Here is a 20,890-nt window from a genome sequence, read left to right as displayed (position 1 = left end):
GTAAAACCTTCCCTCGAGATGCCAGGAAGGGCTTCGGACTGGGAAGCTCCCTCAGGAACAGGCTCCTGGGGAGGTTGTGCAGGAACCCAGCTGACCTTGGCAAGGCTGGGAGGATCCTGCTGGAAATTCAGCCACGCTCTGGAGCTGGGGATCAACACAGAGCCTCAGGCTCCTGCTTTCCTGGCCTGCCCTTTCCACATCACGGTATCCACCGTGTCCTGGCAGCTCCAAGTGGCTGCTCGCTGGCTGTGCTCTGCCATCAGCCACAAAACACTGTAAGAAACATTTTTCTACCAGGGAAAAGCAAAAGAAACTGTCCCAGTTACTCCACTCCCGCGTTTCAAACCTCCGGAATGCTCATCCAAAGTATTCGGTGTGCACACTTCCATGGCAGAGCTGGAATTTCCTCCCAGCTGTCACTGTCAGGGAGCAACAGGGGAAAACGTGGCTGGGGAGGATGGGATGAATGAGCTGCTCAGGGCTCGGCTGTGGTGTTCAAGAAATTCTTCCCAAGGGTCAGGTATTTCGCACATGGAGTCGTGGAATGGTTTGGGTTGGAAGGGGCAGGAGGATCAGCCAGTCCCACCCCCTGCCATGGGCAGGGACACTTTGCACTGTCCCAGGTTGCTCCAACCTGGCCTTGGACACTTCCAGGGATGAGGCAGCCACAGCTGCTCTGGGCAACCTCCACCAGCCTCCCAGGGAAGGATTTCTTCCCTATATTTAACTTAAATTTCCCCTTTACCAGTTTGAACCCGTGTTGAATGCAACTCATATTCTCAGGTGGCATCTCCTAGCTCCGCCATGGGAATTGACACCTGGAGTACCTGCAATTTCCAGGTCACATATCCAAAATGGATCCTAAGGAAGGTCCTTTTCCACTCCTTTCCTTGCCCTCGCTGTGCCTCCTGCCCCTGAAAAGGCTCTGCTCTCCCTCCTTGCAGACAGCCCGTCGGCTCCAGTAAATGTCACAGTCAAACACCTGAAAGCCAACTCGGCCGTGGTCACTTGGGATGTCCTGGAAGACGAAGTTGTCATTGGATTTGCCATTTCCCAACAGGTACCGTGCCTAGAATTACCCAGTTTCAGCCACGTCCATCTCCCCCTCAGGTCCCTTCAGTTCCCAAATCCTCTGGCTGCAGTTTAAGCCCATTCCTTCCCGCCCTGTCCCTCGTGGTTCCGGAGGGGATTTGGCTCCCCCGTCCCCTTTGCGGCGGCGCTTTGCGCGTCGGTGGCTGCAGAGAGGGAAGGATCCCGACGGTTTCTCCGCATCCACGTGGTGGGCAGGGCAGGAAGCAGTGGCCTTAGGTGCCAGCAGATGCACACGGGGAGGCCTCTCCACCGCTCTGTGCTCTCCTCTCTCGGCTTCCAGAAGAAGGACGTGCGGATGCTGCGCTTCATCCAGGAGGTGAACACCACCACCCGCTCCTGTGCCCTCTGGGACCTAGAGGAGGACACTGAGTACATTGTGCATGTCCAGGCCATCAGCATCCAAGGCCAGAGCCCTGCCAGTGAGCCAGTCCTCTTCAAGACCCCCAGGGAAGCTGAGAAACTAGCCTCTAAAAATAAAGGCAAGTGTGGGTGAGTTCCTACGTGGCCCCTGGGACACAGGGCTCCGCAGAGAGGAACCAGGATCCTGTGTGGTGAGAGGAGCTGGGAGAAACCCTGTGGGATAAATGGGATAAACCCTGTGGGATAAATGGGATAAACCCTGTGGGATAAATGGGATAAACCCTGTGGGATAAACAGGATAAACCCTTTGGGATAAACACTCATGGGGCTGAGCGTCCTCTCAGGATGTGCTGAGGGCACAAGGTGACAGGGAGATGCTGCTGGAGGTGGCTGCTGCTTCTCTGGTTTCAGATGAGATTTAACGAAGTGAAGAAGAGGTTTGCAGCTCTGTGCCCTGCTCCCTACAAGTGGAGAATGCCAGGGGATATTCATGAACTCATGAGGAACCACTGGGCACACCGCTGCCCACAGGGCACTGGTGGGATTCGTGGGGCCTCCTGTGTTTGGATCTCAGGGGAAAAAAAATACCCGGAGGCTCCCACTTTTCTTAAATTTTCAATATTTCTGCCAAATCACAGAGAGCTGAGGTTGGAAGGCCTCTTGAGATCACCCAGGCAGGGTCAAGCAGAGCAGGTTGTCCAGGATCACATCCAGCTGGGTTTTCAGTACCTCCAGGGAGAAAATCAGGCACTTCCTCATTGGCAAGCTCCTCTTTAGCCAAACCAGGCTGTCGAGGGTTTTCTGCCAGGAAGAACCCTGCTCCAGAGAGGGTCTGGCATGCAGGGCTGTGGGGACACCCGGGTCCCTCCCTGCCTGCTGCGGGCCGGCCTGTTCCAGGGCTTTTGGCCGTGGTTCTGAGGATGCGAGTCCTCGACTCTCTTTATTAAACTGATTTGGAGGCTGTAAATCCTGAATTGCTGTTTATCTGGAAGCACTAAGAGGAGCACTGCTTCTTTCCTGCGGGTCTGAGCTGTAATCTCCTTAATGCTTTGAAGCCAAGGAGGTGAATAACTCCCTGCAAAAAGGCTCTGCTCCTTTCTGAATCCCAAGGCTCCGCTGAAAAATATCCTGCCAGGCTCTCCACGCTCCTGAGCTGGAACTGCTGGAGCATGCAAGGCTTTGTGACAGGTGCAGATGGCACTAACGGGGATAGGGACAGCAGAGAGAGCAGCCACAGGGACAGATAACACTGCCCTGCTCCTTGCCTCCGCCCCTCAGGATGCCACAGGATGAATCCTAGAACCTCAGACTGGTTTGGGTTGGAAGGGACAGAAAGCTCATCCTGTTCCATCCCCTGCCATGGGCAGGGACATTTCCACTACTCCAGGTTGCTCCAAGCTGGCCTTGGACACTTCCAGGGGTGGAGAAGCCACAGCTTCTCAGAGAAATCCATTCCTAAATCCTAATCCAAGTGCCCTAAGGAGTCTCAGGACTCTCTCCCTGCTGGCTCTGCCCCTGACACTCTGAGTGGGGTCAGGGCACTCCTAAACCAGGCTCCGAGCTGGGGTTTGGGTCTCACGGTGTCTCTTTGCCCTTGTGCAGATGAGGTGACGATGAAGGAGATGGCCAAGAAGAACCAACAGCTGCGAGCGGGGGAAATTCTCATCATTGTTGTGGTGTTGTTCATGTGGGCAGGTCAGTCCTAACTCCCTCTAGTATCCACGGGATATCCTTAGGAACGCCTGGCTGCACGTGGAACCATGCGAGAAACCCTTCCTGCCACAAAAAGCGTGGAGTTCTCAGCTGTAAGGGCACCTCAAGTTGGGCTTTGCAGCTCCAGTTTGGTCCACCAGGAAGCAGAAGATGGATTTGACAGAAGCAATTCCCTAGGGCTAACCCTGTAATCTCATTTTTTTTCCAGACTGCCCTGATTATGACGCCCTCAGCCACAGAATCGTGGAACGGTTTGGGTTGGAAGGGACATAAAGATCGTTTTGTTCCACCCAACCTTCCACCAGAGCAGGTTGTTCCAAGCCCTGTCCTGGAATGTTTCCAGGGATCCAAATATCCAACAGGAGTCCTTCAGATATTACAGCTTGCAGTAATTTTCTGGATATTAGATGATTCCAATGCTCCGGCAAAGCAGAGATTTAAGAGCCGTGCTCTCCACACCCATATATTTATATTTATATTTATATTTATATTTATATTTATATTTATATTTATATTTATATTTATATTTATATTTATATAAAAATTTTCCACAGAAATTTCCCCATCACAGAAAGGGATAGAGGAATCCAGGTGACACTGAATCAGACCCATGTATAATATTTTTCCCCCCCTTATTTGCATCTCCAGAGACTGGACAGCAATTATTCCTAAAGCCAACAATCACATGAAAAACAAAATGAACTTAGTAGATTTCCAGAAACCTCTAGGCCATTATTTTTCCAGCATTTATGCCATGTTTTAGTTGTGCACATCCCAGTTTCAATGCCCTGCCAGGGAAAATAATCATGAATAATTACATGTGGTGATTGAACAACTGATTCATCTCCCGCTGTAGAATAATCTGAGACTTGAATCAGCTGGGAACAAAGAATTTGCTAATCCCACAATTTCCCTTCCAGACAAATTACTTACATTTCAAAAGCAAAAGGGGTGCGGGGAGAATCTCTCGACATCACTGGGTTCTTTAAGAAGTCTCAATACACAAAAATCTCCTTCCAGCTTTTAACCTGTCCTGTATGACAATAACTGGGAAGATCCAAACGAAACCAGTCCATGCCCAGGGCTCTGGATTGAGCCAAGCCCCAGCTCTCGTGTTTCTGGGATTTTTCATGGCATTTTCCTTCTCGTGTGTCAGTTTTACCCACGGAAATCACACAGGGAGAGGCTGTGGCAAACGTTAACGCCTTTTCCCCTGGAATCAGCCATTCAGCCATTCCCAAAGAAGGAATTTGGGCCACCGTGTTTATCAGCAAAGCCTGGGGGCAACTGCCCAGCTCCTTCTATAGAGCAGCTCATGATGCGATGCTGGAAGATTTAAATATATTTGGCTATTAGGGAAGATTTTTTTCAGGGAGGGAAAAGCAGCATCTGCCTGGATCCACTTCACCTACGTGTCTGGAATCCGCAGGCAGAGAGGTTATTTGGTGGAAACATCACATAAAAGCTTCTCAGACAGACATTTGCAGTCGTCTTACGTGCCACGGCGGCCCCTGCTTCCCTCTCCACGTGCCTGGGTGTGTGTGGGAGGAAATTTCCACTCGCAGCTTGCGCTGGTGCCCATTTGCAGGTGCTGGCAGGTTCAGAACCTCTCCTCTGCCAGCTCCAGCTCCGGAGGACAGGGAGCAGAGGACACATTTTCAGCAGGCAGAAATTCCAGGAGCTCCAAGCGCTCGCTGAACCGCGGGCTCGGTGTTGGTCCAGGGCCAAACGCAGGGCTTAAAACACTTCATAACAGCGAGGCTGGAATATAATTAATCTTCTGTCGTCCTGTCTAACTAGTTTAGCGTGGAATTAAGGGAAGGGAAGAGCCAGAGGGCTGCCTGGCTGTGGTCTGGGAGGAACTGGGAACGCAGCCGAGGCTGGCCAGGAGGGATCTGTGATCTCTGCGGGCTGCTGAGCTGGTTGGTGTGATGGCCGATGCTCTCTCTGCAGGGGTGATCGCCCTGTTCTGCAGACAGTACGACATCATCAAAGACAACGAGCCCAACAACAGCAAGGAGAAAGCCAAGAGCGCCTCGGAGAACAGCACACCCGAGCACCAGGGCGGGGGCCTCCTGCGGAGCAAAGTGAGTGCCCGCATCCCGATTTGTGCTAAATCACCCCAAAAAAACGCCTCTGGTAAAAATCCTCCCCGCCCCAGCTGGGATGAGGGAAGGGAACACCCTCCACACCCACGGCTCTGCTGATCAGGACGGCAGCGCTTCACTCCCACCTCCTGGATCCTGCGTGGCCGCCAGAAATCAGGTTTCAAGCCACGTTTCTGGATGATGTGAGCATCTCCGGAGGGGGAAAAAAAAAAAAAGAGTTCCTTGGGTCCTCCCACAGCAGCACGTGGCAAAGAGGACACTGCTCCTGTAATTAACTGGAGAGGTAATCAGCAGGAGCAAAGATGGTGACACACACGATGTCGAAGTGTAAATAGGTCAAGCCTTTAATTTATCCCAACTTATTTCAATTAATTTAACTTCCTCGTGTTTCTGTTCACTTCCCCGCCATATTTATTTAGTATTTTAAATAGTTATCATGGTTTATGATGGTTCAGAAGCAGTGATGAACCCCACAAGCCTAAAGCCTCAACTCTGAGCCTTTTTCATCTTCATGAAGGGGTGGGAATGAGACTTTTCACACAACACGACCTGCAGACTGCAGTGAGCTCTGATGTGATATTTTTTCCCTTCCATACATCCGTTTTTCCTTTGTTTTCTCTCCTAGTTTCCAAAAAACAAGCCCTCAGTGAACATCATCGAAGCATGACAGCCTGACACCTGAGAGATGGACTCCATCCCTCACTCTCACTCTGCCTCTGAGCCGTGATGACTGGGGAGGTGAAACATCGTCGGAGCGATTTGCAAAACAAGACCTCGTGATTGTCACTCGCTGGCATCCACCTCCTCATCCGTGTTCTGCAAAACATCAGGCCAGGAAGGGAAATCCTGCAGGAAAAAAAAAAAAAAAAAGAAAAAAACAAACCCGAGAAAATAAACCCTGAGATCCAAACAAAGAAGATGGAGAAGAATCAGTGATGCCGGAGCGATCCGTGAATCACCTGGGTTGGAGCAACGCCTCCCACGCTCCTCTCCACCCTCGAGCTCCATCTTCTGGGACAGTTTTCCTGGTTTTTGGGAATGCACAAGGTTCTGTTGTGTCTTTCTCTGGTCTCACTGGCACTCCATCCTGGCAGTATTCCCAGGCATCAGGCACATCCCTCTCCCGAGCAGGAACGGAGGGAAGCTCATGGCAAACGCCACCGAGAAGCCGAATTTTGGCCGCTGCGTGCTCGGGCCTTGCTTTGTTCATCGGTGTGTGTCGTGTAACACGTCTTGCAGGTGGGTTTTTCAAACAAAACAAAACAAAAGGCATCCCCCAGTTTTCATTCCCACCAGGAGAATTTCCCTGGTTGTTCTCCGGGCAGGCTGCAGCACATTCTCCACTGCTGCTGTCTCTCCTCTCTCACACTGGTGCTCTTCACCTCAGAAAAATCGGGGAACACTGAGGCACAGACCAACACGAGGGGACACCAGAAGCTGTTATTTAGCTTCCAGGATAATTTCAACCATTTTCTTCGTGGTATTTTCAGCCTGGGCCTGAGTCCACCACCAATGGGATAAAAGGTCCATGAAAATGTAGCCAGTCAGCAAAAAAAAAAAAAAAAAATAAAATAAAAGAAGAAACAAAGAAAAAGACAAAATACCTGATGGTACCGGTTGCTATGCAAGGTCTCCAGGAGCAAGAGCTGTTTATTGTGGAAGGCTCTGGCCTGAGGGGCCTTTTTCTGAGGGCTTAAGTTCTTAAAATGCTTCTTTTAGTAAAGTTTCCCTGTGGGAAGGGCTGGTTCTCCTGATGGAACGGCAGGAGCCTGCTGGAGACAGCCCTTCCCAAAAAGGGATGAGGATGGATGGGAAAGGGGCTGGGCTTCTCCCCTCTCTTAGGAAGTGCTGGATGTTTGTAAGCTGACAGGATCCCTGGGGATTGCTGGTGCTCTGGAAAGCTGGGAGATGCAGGACCATGACATGGAAAAGATTTATTCTTTGTAGTGTGCCATGGGGGTATCTGTATTTATTTAATTCCTCCACAAGACCACTCCATATGCACTTAGGGGATGAGGCAGGATCTGACTTGTTCCATCAAATGCCAACAGGGGTTGGCCTGAGGAAGGCTTGGAGGGGCCTGGGTTGGGAATCCCTGCAAAGAACCAGGCTGGCAGTGAGGAGCTGCCATCTCTCCTCTTCCACTGTCACCAGCTTTTCCCAAAGAGCTGGTTTGGGAGAAAAGCACGGGGAAGTTCTCCTGCAGATGTGCTGGTTCCAGCCAGGCCAGCCCCAAAGGTGTCTCCAGGATCCTTTGCCTGAATATACTCTTCCATCACCAAGAAGGAGAGGTCACCACCTCTGATACAGACAGAGCAATAAACATTTTATAATGTACAATAAAAGATTAAAGGCATCTCTTGTGTCCTTGCAATGCCTGAATTTCATTATTTCACATTCACCTGCTTTCAGCACCACACACCCCCTAGAAATGGGCGGCTTTTTATTTCCCAGACCTAAAACCTAAAATATTTTCTCAGTGTCTGGGTGGAGAAACCCAGGGAGGTTCAGAGTTGGTTCTGGCTGCAGGACAAAAAAAAAAAACAAACCTTGCACCATAAATAACACCCCAGCCCTACCTAGCAAAATTCTTCAGCCACGTCTGTTATCTCCCAAGGAAGAAATAGCATTTGGAATCCAGAGCCCTACAAAGGGAGATTTAGGACAGATGGTACAGCATGTGCAAAATGATAAGGGAGATGCTCTCTCCTAATCCTGGAGCAGACAGCCGAGCAAGCAGCCCTCGGAGAGCTGCTCCAGAGGAAACCCAGCCTGGTAATTTGGCAGGTTGAAGGGTTGTGTGGCTGTTTTTAAAGGCAGTTGTCCCCAGGAATTCAGACCATATCCCTTTTTTTTCCCCACAGTTGTTGTTCCCTAGGGACAGGTTGAAGCTATTTCTTTCCTGACAGAGATGTGATCACTCATTTGGTAGGACAGAATTAAATTTAAAGTGTCACTGTGGGGCAGAGTTCAATATTCACATGTGGCAGGAGGTGCCAGGGTTATTTTGATAACTTGCATTTGATAACCCATAACTGCAGGCTTGGAGAGTAAGGAAATGTTGTTTGTGAGGAGAAACAAATGTGGGCTGGCAGACAGGGACTCCAAACCACTTGGTTCAAGTAATTCCCTTCAAGGAAATGTTTCAGCCACTCTGAATTGAAGTGATGGAGTAAATCCACACTTTAGGAAAAGGTTATAGGAGAAAAAAAGTTACTTAAAATGCTGCTGTTCCGAGCGTCATAAACATCAAAGCTTTAACTGCTGTCTGGGTATGAAATCCCACTGTAACTCATGAGAGTCAGCCACGGTGTGAGCTCGGTCCAAACAGAGACCTCGTTCCCATCAGCAGCTGCCAAAAGATACTCCTGAGGTGTTTTACGGTCAATAAAGGCAAGAGATCAAGCAAAAATAAACTCAAGACTGCACCGAGGGAAGTCATGCTGGGCCACAGCACAACACACCCTCCAGACCACCCACGTCCCCCCGCGTGTTTTTTGCCCTGGCTGCTGATTTTGACTCATTGTTGGGAGCGGGAGCTGCGAAAGGGAGGTTTCAATAAATCCTAAAAAGCAGCAAGTGGGAGTGGGCTGCTGCGCCAGGGATCCCAGAGAGGCTGATTCCCTGCCGATCCCCTGAAAGCAAAGCCCGGGATGAATCCCATTGATTTCCCAGAACCAGCTGAGCGGAGATTTGGGGCACAATAGGAGCGGGGAACTGCAAAACAAAACCCTTTGCCAGCGCACCCAGGGCGTGTTCGGAGTTAAGCCCCGCTCCCCTCCCTCCTTCCAAGCGCTGTAATATTATGCCTACAAGTACAATTTAGCCGATGGATTCCTCCCCCACGAGTTTAGCAAAGAGAGGAGCCGCGGGAGGAAGTGTGGAGCAAACAAATCCTGCACAGCGCGTCCTTCCAACTCACAACACAGCCCCAGCCACTCGTCACCCCCTCCCCCGGGCCACCAGGCACCGGCTCCGTGCTCCGAGGGAAACGGCAACACGAGGCTTTAGTTTATATATATATATATATATATATAATTTTGATTCCCTGCCACTTCAATAGAAGCCGAGGAGGAAACACCTACACGGAGGAAAAGTGTTAGCACAATCTCAGCTGGTAATGGCTTTCTGGAGGAGATGCCAAGGGAGAGGAACAGGCTGCTGATGGCAGCGCTTGCCAAAGAGACGGGAGAGGTGACATCGCTCCAAAGCCAATGTCACAGCTGCACATCCATTTTTTCTCCCCCGGCAAAACACGGCACCTCGGCGAGGCCTGCGCTTCCCGAGGAGAAGATGACACCATATGTTCCACCAAATGTAATTTCCCGCAGATTTGCAGGGAAAAAAAAAAGGGGGGAAAAAAGCTTCTTAACGATGCGTAATGAGCTATTACAGCCTCGCCTGGAAGCGGAGCTGGCCGAATTCAATTCTTCTCCGGTGTTTGTTAAAAAGCTGCCCGATCAACGCGCTTGTTATGCTAAAATATCTTCTGTTTGTTCCACAAATCTGGCGTCTATTGAATCGTCTGGTGACCTCAGGCATTAAAATGATGCTGTTCCCCCCTCGGCGGTGCTTCAGCCCACACGTCTTGAGGAAAAAAAAAAAAAGGAGCTGGGTTCTCCTTCAGCCTCAGTTTTGGTTAAGTAAGTTCCAAATGAAGAATCTTCATTATTAGTGACAGAGCCGGGGAAGGCACAGCTTGAATTTCCCATTCCCAGATGGAGGCAGCAAAGCTGGCAGCCAGAAAAATTCTCTTTTTCCTTGGAATCTGGACGTGCTGGAAGCAGAACCACTGAGTGGTAATAATGACATAGCCCCACGATGCCATTTGACACTTTGCAGCATCGCTGTCCTTTTGAACTCACAAAACCCCCACCTTTAATGTCACCAACTGCCAATAAAACCTATTTATACCATCCAGACCCGTTCTGCACCTAAATATCTTCTCAAACCAAAGGGAGAATATTTTCAGTTTCCACTATTTCCCATTTCAGGATGTCATTTCTTCCTCCTTGCAGGGAAGAGCTGGTTAGTTTTTGAGAGGAAGGCAGAAAAAAAAAAGCCCCAGAGAGTGGTTTTATTTCAGTCTCGTTGTTTTCCAGCTGCAATACGTTGATGAACACTATCAAATTTTTAATTGTGAGGCATTTTCATCAGCGCTCACGCAGGGCTTGCACAAAGCCAGTTTTATTCCAGTTTTTATTGATATCACTGGGTTCTACTACAGCAAAAATCATCAGCAGGGCCCTTGGTTACCTCCTAACAGCAAACACACAGCAAAACACCCTGTCCTTCCATGAAGGCTTCATCCACAGTCCCTCCCTCCTCTCTCCACCATCCAGATGTGAATCCTTTGCAATGTCAAAGAGGGAAGTTTGCAGCACTAAAGGTGCCCAGAAGGCTCAATCCTTCCCAAAGGGCAGAGCTGCTTCACGGCAGAGTTTTACACTCCCAAAGAACACAAACCCCACTCCTGCCCCTGGAGACACCATCAGCACCTCCCTGGCACGGTCAGGAGCTACCTGCTGAGAATTTCCATCCCTGGAAATGTCCAAGGCCAGGTTGGACAGGGATTGGAGCAACCTGGGATAGTGAAAGCTGTCCCTGCCCTGACTGAGATGATCTAAACGACCTTTATGTCCCTTCCAACCCAAAACATCCAGGGGTTCCACGGATATCAGGTGGAATTGTCCCCAGATGATTCCTTTTTCAAAGAACTTCATTTGTGGGGCTCACCGGTTTAAAAGCCACCATGTGCTGACAACTCTCACGTGCTTCCAAGGGATTTCTCCTCCTCCCTCAAGGCAGACCTCTCTGTAAATGAAATTTCCAGGGGTAAAAGTCACCTGAGAGGCTCTGGTGGCACCAAGGACACATCACAAAGCCCTGCCACTGGCCGTGCCCCAGCCCCAGAAGCGCTGTCCATGCGTTCCTTCCTGCCTGCATTCTCTGACATCTGCGAGTTTGTGCAGTCAGGCTCTGCTCCAAGCTTCACTGCTGATCCTCTGGGCAAATTATTTCCATTCTCCCTGTCTCAGTCCCTGCACGTTCAGGGCAGGGAGAAACTTTGCCTGTTTTCCAAAGCCCTGTCCCGGTCTGGGTGCCACAGAATAAAATCTGTGAACCACCTAAAAAAAAATCATCGGAACCGAGCCAAAATTTTGATTTCTTTAAGATCACATGAGCCAAAAACATCCCCAAAAATAGTCAGGTTGCGATGATAAAAATATGAGATGATTTTCTAGCTGAATAAACTTAATTTGCTCTCCAAAATTCCACCTATAAATACCTAAAGGAGTCACAAGGCCCTGCTGGCACCCCTGGGAAGATCAACCTCTCCACCTCCAACTCATTTGGAGTGGCTCAGTCACACAGGAAAGAAGAAAACGGCACCAAAAAGCCGCAAAATATTTATAAACTCGAGTGCAAATCTCATGGAATGCTTTTGCAGAAGTTACAAATGAAACTTAAAACCACTGAAAACCAGAGCAATTAACACCTCTGAATGCAGAACAAGGACCAGCACAGCCCCTCAGCAGCAAAATCCAGTGGGGTTGCACTGGAAGTGCTCAGGAACTCTCTAGAAATCGTGGTGTTTGGCCAAGTTTTTTGCTCACCCACTGGGTATGGGTTGGAATTTGGGGAATTTTGGCAAAAAAAACCCCAAGAACGTGGAGAGGAGCATTTGGATGAGGCTGGAGCGGCAGCATCTCTGAAACAAATCTGCATTTCCTCGGTGCTCGCAGCTGGCACCTGATTTTCTTGGTAGGAGGTTTTCAAAGCGAAACCACATCCTAAGAAGGCACCTTGAGAAGGGAGAACATCAAAGTTCCTTTCAGGAATTCTGCCTGGTGCTTCATCACTTTCTTTGCAAAGCTCCTTCTCCCTGGCCCACCACAAAGGCTGACGTTCAACTTCAAACAAAAAGTAAATTTTCCTCACCAAGTGCTGCACCCTCCTTAAATCCTCTCATTTGCACGTTCTGGAATAACAAGACAAAACCCCACAAACATTAGGCAGCCTCAGAAAAGCAAGATTAAAACCCAAACTGCTTCAAGAGGCTCGGTTATCTGCAGGCCTCAGAGCGCTACAAAGCTTTGCTCCATCTGTGTTTTGGGAAAAAAAACAACTTTGCTGCCTTCTTTTGATCTTATTTATGCACAGGGATGAGCCTAACTCAGGAAATCACATTTTTGAACCGCGAAACCATCTGGTTTTCAAAGCAAAATCCAACCATGGGTGTCACTCCTGCAAAACCACTGTCCAAACATCTGGCTTGGAGCAGGAACATCTGCCTGGCACTGGGCTGTCACCTCTGGCACAGCACACGGAGTTTTATTTTCACTGCTCAGCAAGAACAGGCAGTGACCAGAAGGGCTCCAGCCCAAGCACTCAGAGCTCAGGGAAAGGCCAGTTCCCTGGAATTTTGCCCTTCCCAGGGGCTCTGAGCACAGCACAGAGCCCAGTCCAAACTCCAAGGTTTTTCCACCCTGCAGTCATGTGCTGGATGTGAATCACAGCTCCTTCCCAGGGAACACGGCGTCTCCCCAGCAATCCCAGGGACATCTGCAGGATCAGCTCCTATTTACCCAAAGGAACAACTTCTTGCCAAGGATTGATACTTCTAGAAGGGATTTTTAGAAGTTTTTCCTTGAGAAATCCACGGGTTGTTTGGGAGGAAGGGAAGTTCTCCAAGGCAAACTCTCACCGTACTCAGCAGTTCGCATAGTCTGCAATCGGTGTAGAAGAAATCACAATTTTTTACAGATTTTGAGCCTTCCTACATCTCAGTTCCCTCCCTTGGCCTTCTGAGTCAGAGGTGAAACGGGTCATAAAAATAGAGGGAACATTTCCTACTGCCAGGGGTGCACTTTCCACCCCTGAGGAGAGACAAGGACTTGGAGAAACTTTAACCCTGACTCACTGCAGGAAGAGATTGGAGCTTCTCTCCAAGAGGGGAAGTCCCAGAGGCAGATTAGTCCCACCAAATATTTGGAGGAATTTATCCCAGCGCCTCACCATCCACCCCAGGGCTCAGAGACCTTATGGCCTGAGGAAAGGGGGCTGGATGAATCAGCTGCCACAGAACAACGCTTAAAACCTTTGGAGTTCTTTCTCCTTGGGCACATCCTCATTCCTTCCACAACAGTCGAGTCCAAATTACAGATTTGGGATGAGGTTTTCAGGCAAGTTCCACTGATTTAGAAACCAGGAGCTTGGATTATTTCAGCTTTGCCACTAGAGAAGCCCTTGGACCAGGAGTATCACACTCTGAACCCAGGTAACTTCTCAAACTTAGAAATCCACTTTATCAATTACTACCCCATCCCACATCTCTTGAAATTTAGGGTTTGGGGGTGGATTTCATTTGCTTTGAAGTGAAATCTCCCTCCTGAGCTCAGCCACTAAATGGAATTCTTCCTTTATGTCAGCACAGCCCCAGCCCTGCACCTTCCCTGCGCGCTCTCCATCCAAGCAAAATTAATTTGGGCAGGTAAAAACTGCTTCAAGATTAAGGATTTTCCTTCCCCTCAGCCAGCTCAGCATCAATCAAGAGAGCAGAGTCTTTTGAGGCAGAGTCTGCTAGCAAAGAGTTCATTTGTATTTCACAGATTTGTTTCTCCATCTGTTCCCTGACACTGCTCTCCCTTTCCATCACCTTAAACACACTGTCTGTTTTTTTCAAGATACTGATCTTTGTTATTACAGTAAAACCAGATGGTTTGTGCCTCTTTATAAGGTATTTCCTCCTCTTCTCCCTTTGATTCCAGGGACATCCAAGGAAGTAATTTATCAGGTTTCTGCCAGGTTGTGAGAAGCCTGATAAAATTTTTAAAAGCATCAAAAACCTCTAGCAAGCACACCAAGCCTCAAGGAGAGCTCCTGTTGGAATCCTGGTCGGGAAAAATTGGATGGAGGTCAGGCAGGAGGCAGCTCAGCTTCCCAGAGGTGCCTGGAGCAGTGGAAGGGTCCCTGCTCGTGGCAGAGGGTGGAACAGGACGATCCTTAAGGTCCCTCCCAACCCAACCCATCCTGTGATTCTGCCCCAAATTACAGAGTTTTAGGAGCCTCGTTATTTGTGTAGCTGATCCAGCCCCAGAATTGCCAAGGAGGATCTCATCAGGAAGGAAATCATTCCATTTGCTGCTGGATAAAGGGCAATAACAAAGTACAAACGCTGACAAATGGTCAGCTGGCAGAAATCTTGTGTGGTCAATTATCAGCCCCCCCATTGCCAAGCAGATGCTCAAATCACAGCTCATTTTTACATCTGCTCCAGCCTCAGCAGCATTTAAATTCTTAGGGGGAGCTGCAAATAAATGAATATATTAGGATTTAACAGCATCTAGAAGCAGAATGAGAGGAAGCACAAGTAGAGCCACAGGGTTGTCTCCCAACACACTGGAGATGGCTCAAGGTGAGAAGTTTATTCTGAATATAAAAGGATTTTTTTTCCAACTATGCAGCGTGACTTTTAGCACTCAATCACCCAATATAAGAATAATTATGAGATATATGCAGATACAAAAGATATATACATGAAAAATGGATTATATATATATGGAAGTTGTATTTCTTGTGTTTATATATATGAAAGTTGTCTTTCCTGCAAGTGCAAGCCAGCATGCACATAAGGGAAAAGACAAAATCTCTCCTGCAGCCAGCTTGGAATTCCCTCAGACAGCACAGCAGCAAGAGCCAGGATCCAAGGAAGAACAGACAGATTACGTAAAAGATGGGATAGCAAAGCAAACATTACCCTGACACAAATGCCAGGAGATTTGCAACTCAAAGCAGAGCTGAAGATTTGTAGCAGCAATATATTAGCAACTGCTTCCCAGAAGGAATTCCCTTGCTGGCTCTAAACCTGCAGATTTTCCTTCACGAATTCCTCGGGATCACTCAGCATTTCCTATGCAAACGACACACCCAGGACAGCAGGGGTGTGCAGGGTGACAGCACCCAGGGCACTGCCAGCCCAGCCAGGAGCTTTTCATCTGGGACAACTGGCAGAATCCAGAGCCGTCTGTCGGGCTGAATTCCAAGCCTACAGCTATTTGGAATAAGAGAGGTTTGCAGGAATAAGAAAATCAAATCGTGTGCATCGCAGGCAATGTTCTTCCCCAGCAAAAGAGAGCTCGATTTCACTTGTCAGCCTCGCTCGTTTAGAGCTCCTGCCTGATTTTCTGTGACTCACAACATACGTCTTGCATTTTTAATTTGAAAGCAAGAGAAAACAGGCCATTTTAGCTTTCCCTGCCTGGTCCCTTCTGCATTACTTATGCTGGATTCATCCTCTGGAAGCAGCCCTGTGGCGATGCAGCTGTTCCTGCTGCCTGCCTAAGTGCAGGCCTCACACACACAACTGTCAGCTTCTTGTGCCTCGCAAGAAATGGCAATTATTGCACCCATGAACACTCAAAATAACCACAGGGAGCCGTGGCTGGAAGCTACCAGAATATTTTGCCTCTCAGAACATCCCAGTCTTACCCATCAGCTGCCACCCATGAGCTGAGATCCAAACCTGCTCTTTGCAACACCTTCTTTTCCACACCCCCGCAGTCGGTGGCTCTTGGATGACACCACGGAGGCAACACAGAGAAGGTGTCAAAAATAAACCCAAATCCCAGCACTTGAGCTGAAGATTCTTCCAGTCTGATTCGAAATCTCAGCATTTGAGCTCAAGATTCCCCCAGTCTGAGCCCAAATCTCAGCATTTGAGCTCAAGGTTCCCCCAGTCTGGGCCCATATTTCAGAATTTGAGCTCAAGGTTCCCCCAGTCTGAGCCCAAATCTCAGCATTTGAGCTCAAGGTTCCCCCAGTCTGGGCCCATATTTCAGAATTTGAGCTCAAGGTTCCCCCAGTCTGAGCCCAAATCTCAGCATTTGAGCTCAAGGTTCCCCCAGTCTGGGCCCAAATCTCAGCATTTGAGCTCAAGGTTCCCCCAGTCTGGGCCCAAATTTCAGAATTCGAGCTCAAGGTTCCCCCAGTCTGGGCCCAAATCTCAGCATTTGAGCTCAAGATTCCCCCAGTCTGGGCCCATATTTCAGAATTTGAGCTCAAGGTTCCCCCAGTCTGAGCCCAAATCTCAGCATTTGAGCTCAAGATTCCCCCAGTCTGAGCCCAAATCTCAGAATTTGAGCTCAAGATTCCCCCAGTCTGGGCCCAAATTTCAGCACTTGAGCTGAAGATTCTCCCAGTCCGAGCCCAAACCTCTGCATCTGAGCTCAAGGTTCCCCCAGTGTGAGTTCACAGGTTTCAAGGAGGTGGTGGAGTCCTGGAGGTGTCCAAGGAAGGACTGAATGTGGCACTCAGTGCTCTGGGGTGGTGATAAGGAGGGAACTCGATGTTCTTGGAGGTCTTTTCCAATTTTAATGTTTCTGGCACTGTTGTGAACTGACAAGACCGAGTTAATCCCCAACAAAACAAGCCAGAGTTCAGCTCTGCTTTTCCCAATGAATACAAACCTGCTTTGGGAGCATCTCCGGTTTTCCACAACAAACCCCCTTCACAAAATTTCACAATATTTCAGATATCTCTTAAAACTCCTCTGAGCCAGCCCTGGAGCCAGGCTGATTCCTGTGTAGGAATTTTGTGTATGGCAGTGCACAAAAGTGTCACAGGCACTTTTTATTCCCCTCTGAAAACAAACACACTCCAAACAAAGAATTCAAGTCCACCCAGCTGGCCAGGAGACCGATTTTTCTCTCCCCACCAGCCTCATGCCAGCCCACCTAGGGGTTACCTGAAGTGATAGCCACACTTTTCCTCACTTGGATGGTCACAGCCTGGAGAGAAACGTTTCTTTTGCTCAGGCTGAGCTTCTGAAATGCAGGTCCATTGTTTTGGCCTTGAAAATAATAAATAGTGTTTATATATATATATATGTGTGTGTGTGTGTGTGTGTGTGTGTGTGTGTGTGTATTTTTTATTATTATTATTTTTTTTAATTTTTTTTTTAAGGTTCTTTGTTAAATTAGGTTACAGTTGACAAAGAGGGCAAAGAGCCCTGCAGAACTGTGGCAGACATGACATCCTGGTAGCACCGTTCTGGGATTGGAAAAAAAGAAAAAAAAAAAATTAAAAGTATTTATTTGAGTAAAGCTGCAAAGATCAAACACGCCGAGAGCAAAGCAGCCGAGCCACCCGGCCGCTCGCCGCCCTGCTGACCACACCGGGAACCCGCAGGGAGCTCTCGAAAATAAGCTTTTTCACACACCAGCGACGCCCAGAACGCGGGGGAAAAGCCCCGATGTGCCGCCTCCGGGAGCGGGGAAGAGCGGGAGCAACATCCCGACCCGCTCTGCTGCTGCCACCTGCAGGGAACGGCTCCGGGAGGAGCAGCCAGGGAGGCAGAGAGCACAACCATCCCCTCTCCTGCCTGCACACCCGAAACTGCCCGACACACCGCCTTTCCCATGCCCCGACATTCTTCTCCCTCTTCCAGCATCTTACTGGGTGAAATGTTTTTTTGTTTCCCCACCGTTTCAGTGCAGTTTAATTAAAAAATAGGAATAAACGCGGCAACGCACGGCCAACAAGTGGTGGAGGAAACAGCTGGGATGGTTTTCAAAGTGCAGATTTCCTAAGAAATTACCTTTCTTCCTCTTGTGGGACAGGAATTACTTTGCCACTTCTCTTCCCACTGTGTGGCTCTTCCTGCCCAGTCTGGCCTACAGCTGTGTCACTTAACTGGAAAGGGAAAGAAAAAGGGGATTAACATGTAATAAAATTTTTCCATGTAAGTTTTGCTCATAGAATCATATATAAAAAAAACACTTGAAAAACCTCCCCTGTATAAACACAGCACTTGTGTGCACGTGGACAAATCCAAAGGGTTGGGATTAGAAACATTCAAGTTACAAGAATGAAGACGTGAGTTTACTTTAGTGCTGCCTGGTGGCTGCTCAGCTCCTGTGGGTTTCCCTTCAGCATCCTCTGGAGAGCCCGATTTCCTTGAGGAACAGCTCGTTGTTGCTTTGGGAAGTTCTTTCTTTGGTGGCAACACAGATGCTGGACCCTCATCCTCCATGCTCTGGCCACAGGGAAAGTTGGATGAGGGCACAGATTTTCCCAGGCAATCCTGAGCCCGGCTTTCCTGGCCTTTAGGCATCACCCCTTCCGTGGATTTTTGAGGAATGCAGCTCCCAGCAGCTGTGGAATATCCCAAGCAATCATCTATCATTGCATCCAACGTTTCTCTTTCCAGGTTATTTTCCTCCAGCGCCTCATCGGCGCAGGCGGCGGCGAACGGGCTCAGGCTCAGCAGCTCCTGCAGGTCAAGATCCAGCTCCTGCTGCAGCTGGGCCCCATCCAGAGCAACACTGCCACTCAAAAATCCAGGATCACAGCCAGAGCTGCCTGACAGAGGCTCCTGGGGTTCCTTTGGCTCCTCTGGGACCTCTGAGGCCAATTCGCTGACCGACATCCCCGTGGTGCAGCCACTGCTCTCGGCCTTGTCGCCCTCGCTTTGGCTCAGGTGGCTTTCACCAGCGAGGTGCTGCTGCTCAGCTTCCAGGGAATCATCGGCCAGGATTTCCTGGATCTCTTCCTCGGTGTAATCAAAGGAAGAACTCTCTTCCTCGCTGCCCGACAGCTCCAGCAGGGAATCGTCCAGCTCGCTGTCGTCAAAACACCTGCTGGTGTCCAGGGAAATGGCCACGTCGTCGTACTTGGACATGGCAAAACTGGCACCGAGCTCGTCCTGGCCACTCTCATCCAGGAAAAGGGAGCAGCCAGAGCCTGGGGAAGGGAAGAGAGGATTCCCTGCTGGATCTGGAGTGCTGCAGCCACGCCTCAGCACGCAGGCTTTCTTGGCTGACTGCAGGGCCTGCACCTGCACTGAGCAATCTGACAGCCTCTTGGGCCTGGGGGCCGGCTCCTGCTTGGATCCCTGAGAGAGCCCAGGGGAAGGAGGGCAACTGTCTCCCATGGCTCTGCGGCTTCCTGGGGCTCTGCTTCCAGCTCTAGCGGCTCATCTGCTGCCGGTGGCCTTTGATCAGCCCTTGCAGAGGAGGAATCAGCAGGAGTCAGCTCCAACCTGCCAGCAAAAGCGACATCCTCAGTGAAAGGGACTCAGCTGTACCCCCAAAAGGCTGGACTTTAACAGGGAAGGCAAAACCACCGGGATTTGGTCTCTGTTCCTGACTGGTTTAGGTCCCAAGCAATGCTCCATCCCTGAGTGTTCCCTCAAGCAGCACCAGTGGAAACCCCAATGATTGGAAACGCCCTGAGGCTGTGGCCTCTCCTCCCAAACTGCTGCCAGTCCCTCAGAGCAGACCCCAGGAACCCCAAATCACAGCCTTAAATTGCAGAACATGCCTGAGGCATTAAATAAAAACTCCAAGCGTCTCAACCCCCACCTCTGCCCTCCAGAGATATATAAACGCATTTTTTAAAAAGAAATCTTTTTTGGGGTTGGGAAAAACTGAGCAAAGGAAGAGGCACCCTGTCAGGAAATTAGTCACTGAGACACTCACACAAAATCCTCGTTATAACCCAAGATCACCAGATAAAGAACCTTCCTGTGGAACTCAACAGTTCCAAAATATTCACAAACAAACCCTGCCTTCCCCCAGTGAGGACTCATCCCAAAAGGAATCTCTGGACCTGAAAGCCCTGCACTTGACTCTCACCCAGCAGGGGAGTTTGGACTAAGGAAAGGCATTTCCTGTCCTCTTTGAGCAAGGATTTAAAGGAATGTCTTTTATCTTTCCCATTGCTTTGACTATTGTTTAGAAAAAGGGAGGGTTACACACTCCAGGAATGAAACCTGGGCAATTCTGCTGCTTCCTCTTGTCATTCTGCCTAAATAACGAAAATGGACACTTTCAGAATTGTGCTGTAGGGAAAAAAAAACCTCAGGAACCAGCTGTGTGTGCACGAAACCCACACAAGAACACATCTAGATTTAGTCCTGTGGAGTGTGGTAGTCTGATAACTCAGCTCCTAACCATGGAATCCTTGAATGTTCTGGGTTGGAAGAGACATAAAGCTCATCCAGTGCCACCTCCCAGGGTGCTCCAGCCTGGCCTTGGACACTTCCAGGGATGGGGCAGCCACAGCTTCTCTAGGAAACCTGTACCAGGGCCTCCCCATCCTCACAGTAAGAGATTTCTTCCCAATATCCCATCTCCCTCTGGCAGTGGGAAGCCGTTCCCCCTCATCCTGTCTCTCCAGCTCTTTGTCCCACGTCTCTTTCCAGCTCTCTTGGAGCCCCTTCAGGCACTAAAACCCTGCAGTTGTGTCACCTTGGAGCCTTTCCCTCTCCAGAGAAACACCTCAGGAGGCGGTAAGGCCGCCCTGTCCCCTCACCGAGGGCACCGAAGCCAACACCGCCCCCGACTCTCTCCGTCAGGGACCCACCCGTCCCTCAGCGGGCACCGCCCAACCGGCGCCTCAACGGCACCGCCCCAAGGCGGGGCCAAGCCCGCCCCGCCCACGGCTCCCCCTCCCGGCCCCCCCCATCACGGGGAGCTCCGCGATCCCCGGGAAAAAAAACGGGTAAAACCCCTCCAAAATAAAGGAGGAAAAATTAAATTTCGCCGAGACAAAGCGACCGTGGCCCGGCCTGGCGGGAAGGGCCCTCACCCACCGCCATCTCAACGGCGCCAATG

The 20,890-nt window shown here is 49.7% G+C and overlaps 2 protein-coding genes across 6 annotated transcripts in view; one reads left to right on the top strand and one right to left on the bottom strand.

Moving 5' to 3' along the window:
• The window catches only part of FNDC5 (fibronectin type III domain containing 5), a 15,082-nt gene extending 7,456 nt beyond the window's left edge, over positions 1-7,626 (top strand). For both annotated transcript variants that reach the window (XM_040086008.2, XM_040086009.2), the window contains exons 2-6: positions 945-1,060; positions 1,373-1,571; positions 3,055-3,147; positions 5,119-5,252; positions 5,899-7,626. In XM_040086008.2, the coding sequence (XP_039941942.1) occupies positions 945-1,060; positions 1,373-1,571; positions 3,055-3,147; positions 5,119-5,252; positions 5,899-5,940 (584 nt within the window). In that variant the 3' untranslated portion in view covers positions 5,941-7,626. The remainder of the gene's footprint in view (positions 1-944; positions 1,061-1,372; positions 1,572-3,054; positions 3,148-5,118; positions 5,253-5,898) is intronic.
• The window catches only part of S100PBP (S100P binding protein), a 23,572-nt gene extending 2,682 nt beyond the window's left edge, over positions 1-20,890 (bottom strand). The window contains exons 1-5 of one of the 4 annotated variants that reach the window (XM_040086005.1): positions 20,525-20,608; positions 18,160-19,314; positions 17,872-17,966; positions 17,020-17,124; positions 12,188-12,255 (exon numbers count right to left, since the gene is read on the bottom strand). In XM_040086005.1, coding sequence (XP_039941939.1) covers positions 12,243-12,255; positions 17,020-17,124; positions 17,872-17,966; positions 18,160-19,206 — 1,260 coding nt within the window. In that variant the 5' untranslated portion in view covers positions 19,207-19,314; positions 20,525-20,608 and the 3' untranslated portion in view covers positions 12,188-12,242. Of the gene's footprint in view, positions 1-12,187; positions 12,256-17,019; positions 17,125-17,871; positions 17,967-18,159; positions 19,315-20,227; positions 20,362-20,524; positions 20,609-20,868 lie in introns of those variants that run through there. The other 3 variants (XM_040086004.1, XM_040086002.1, XM_040086003.1) reach the window with 3 other exon arrangements.

This window comes from Hirundo rustica, chromosome 25 (assembly GCF_015227805.2).
Source record: "Hirundo rustica isolate bHirRus1 chromosome 25, bHirRus1.pri.v3, whole genome shotgun sequence".
NCBI lineage: Eukaryota > Metazoa > Chordata > Aves > Passeriformes > Hirundinidae > Hirundo > Hirundo rustica.
This window is presented reverse-complemented; position numbering and strand designations above follow the sequence as displayed.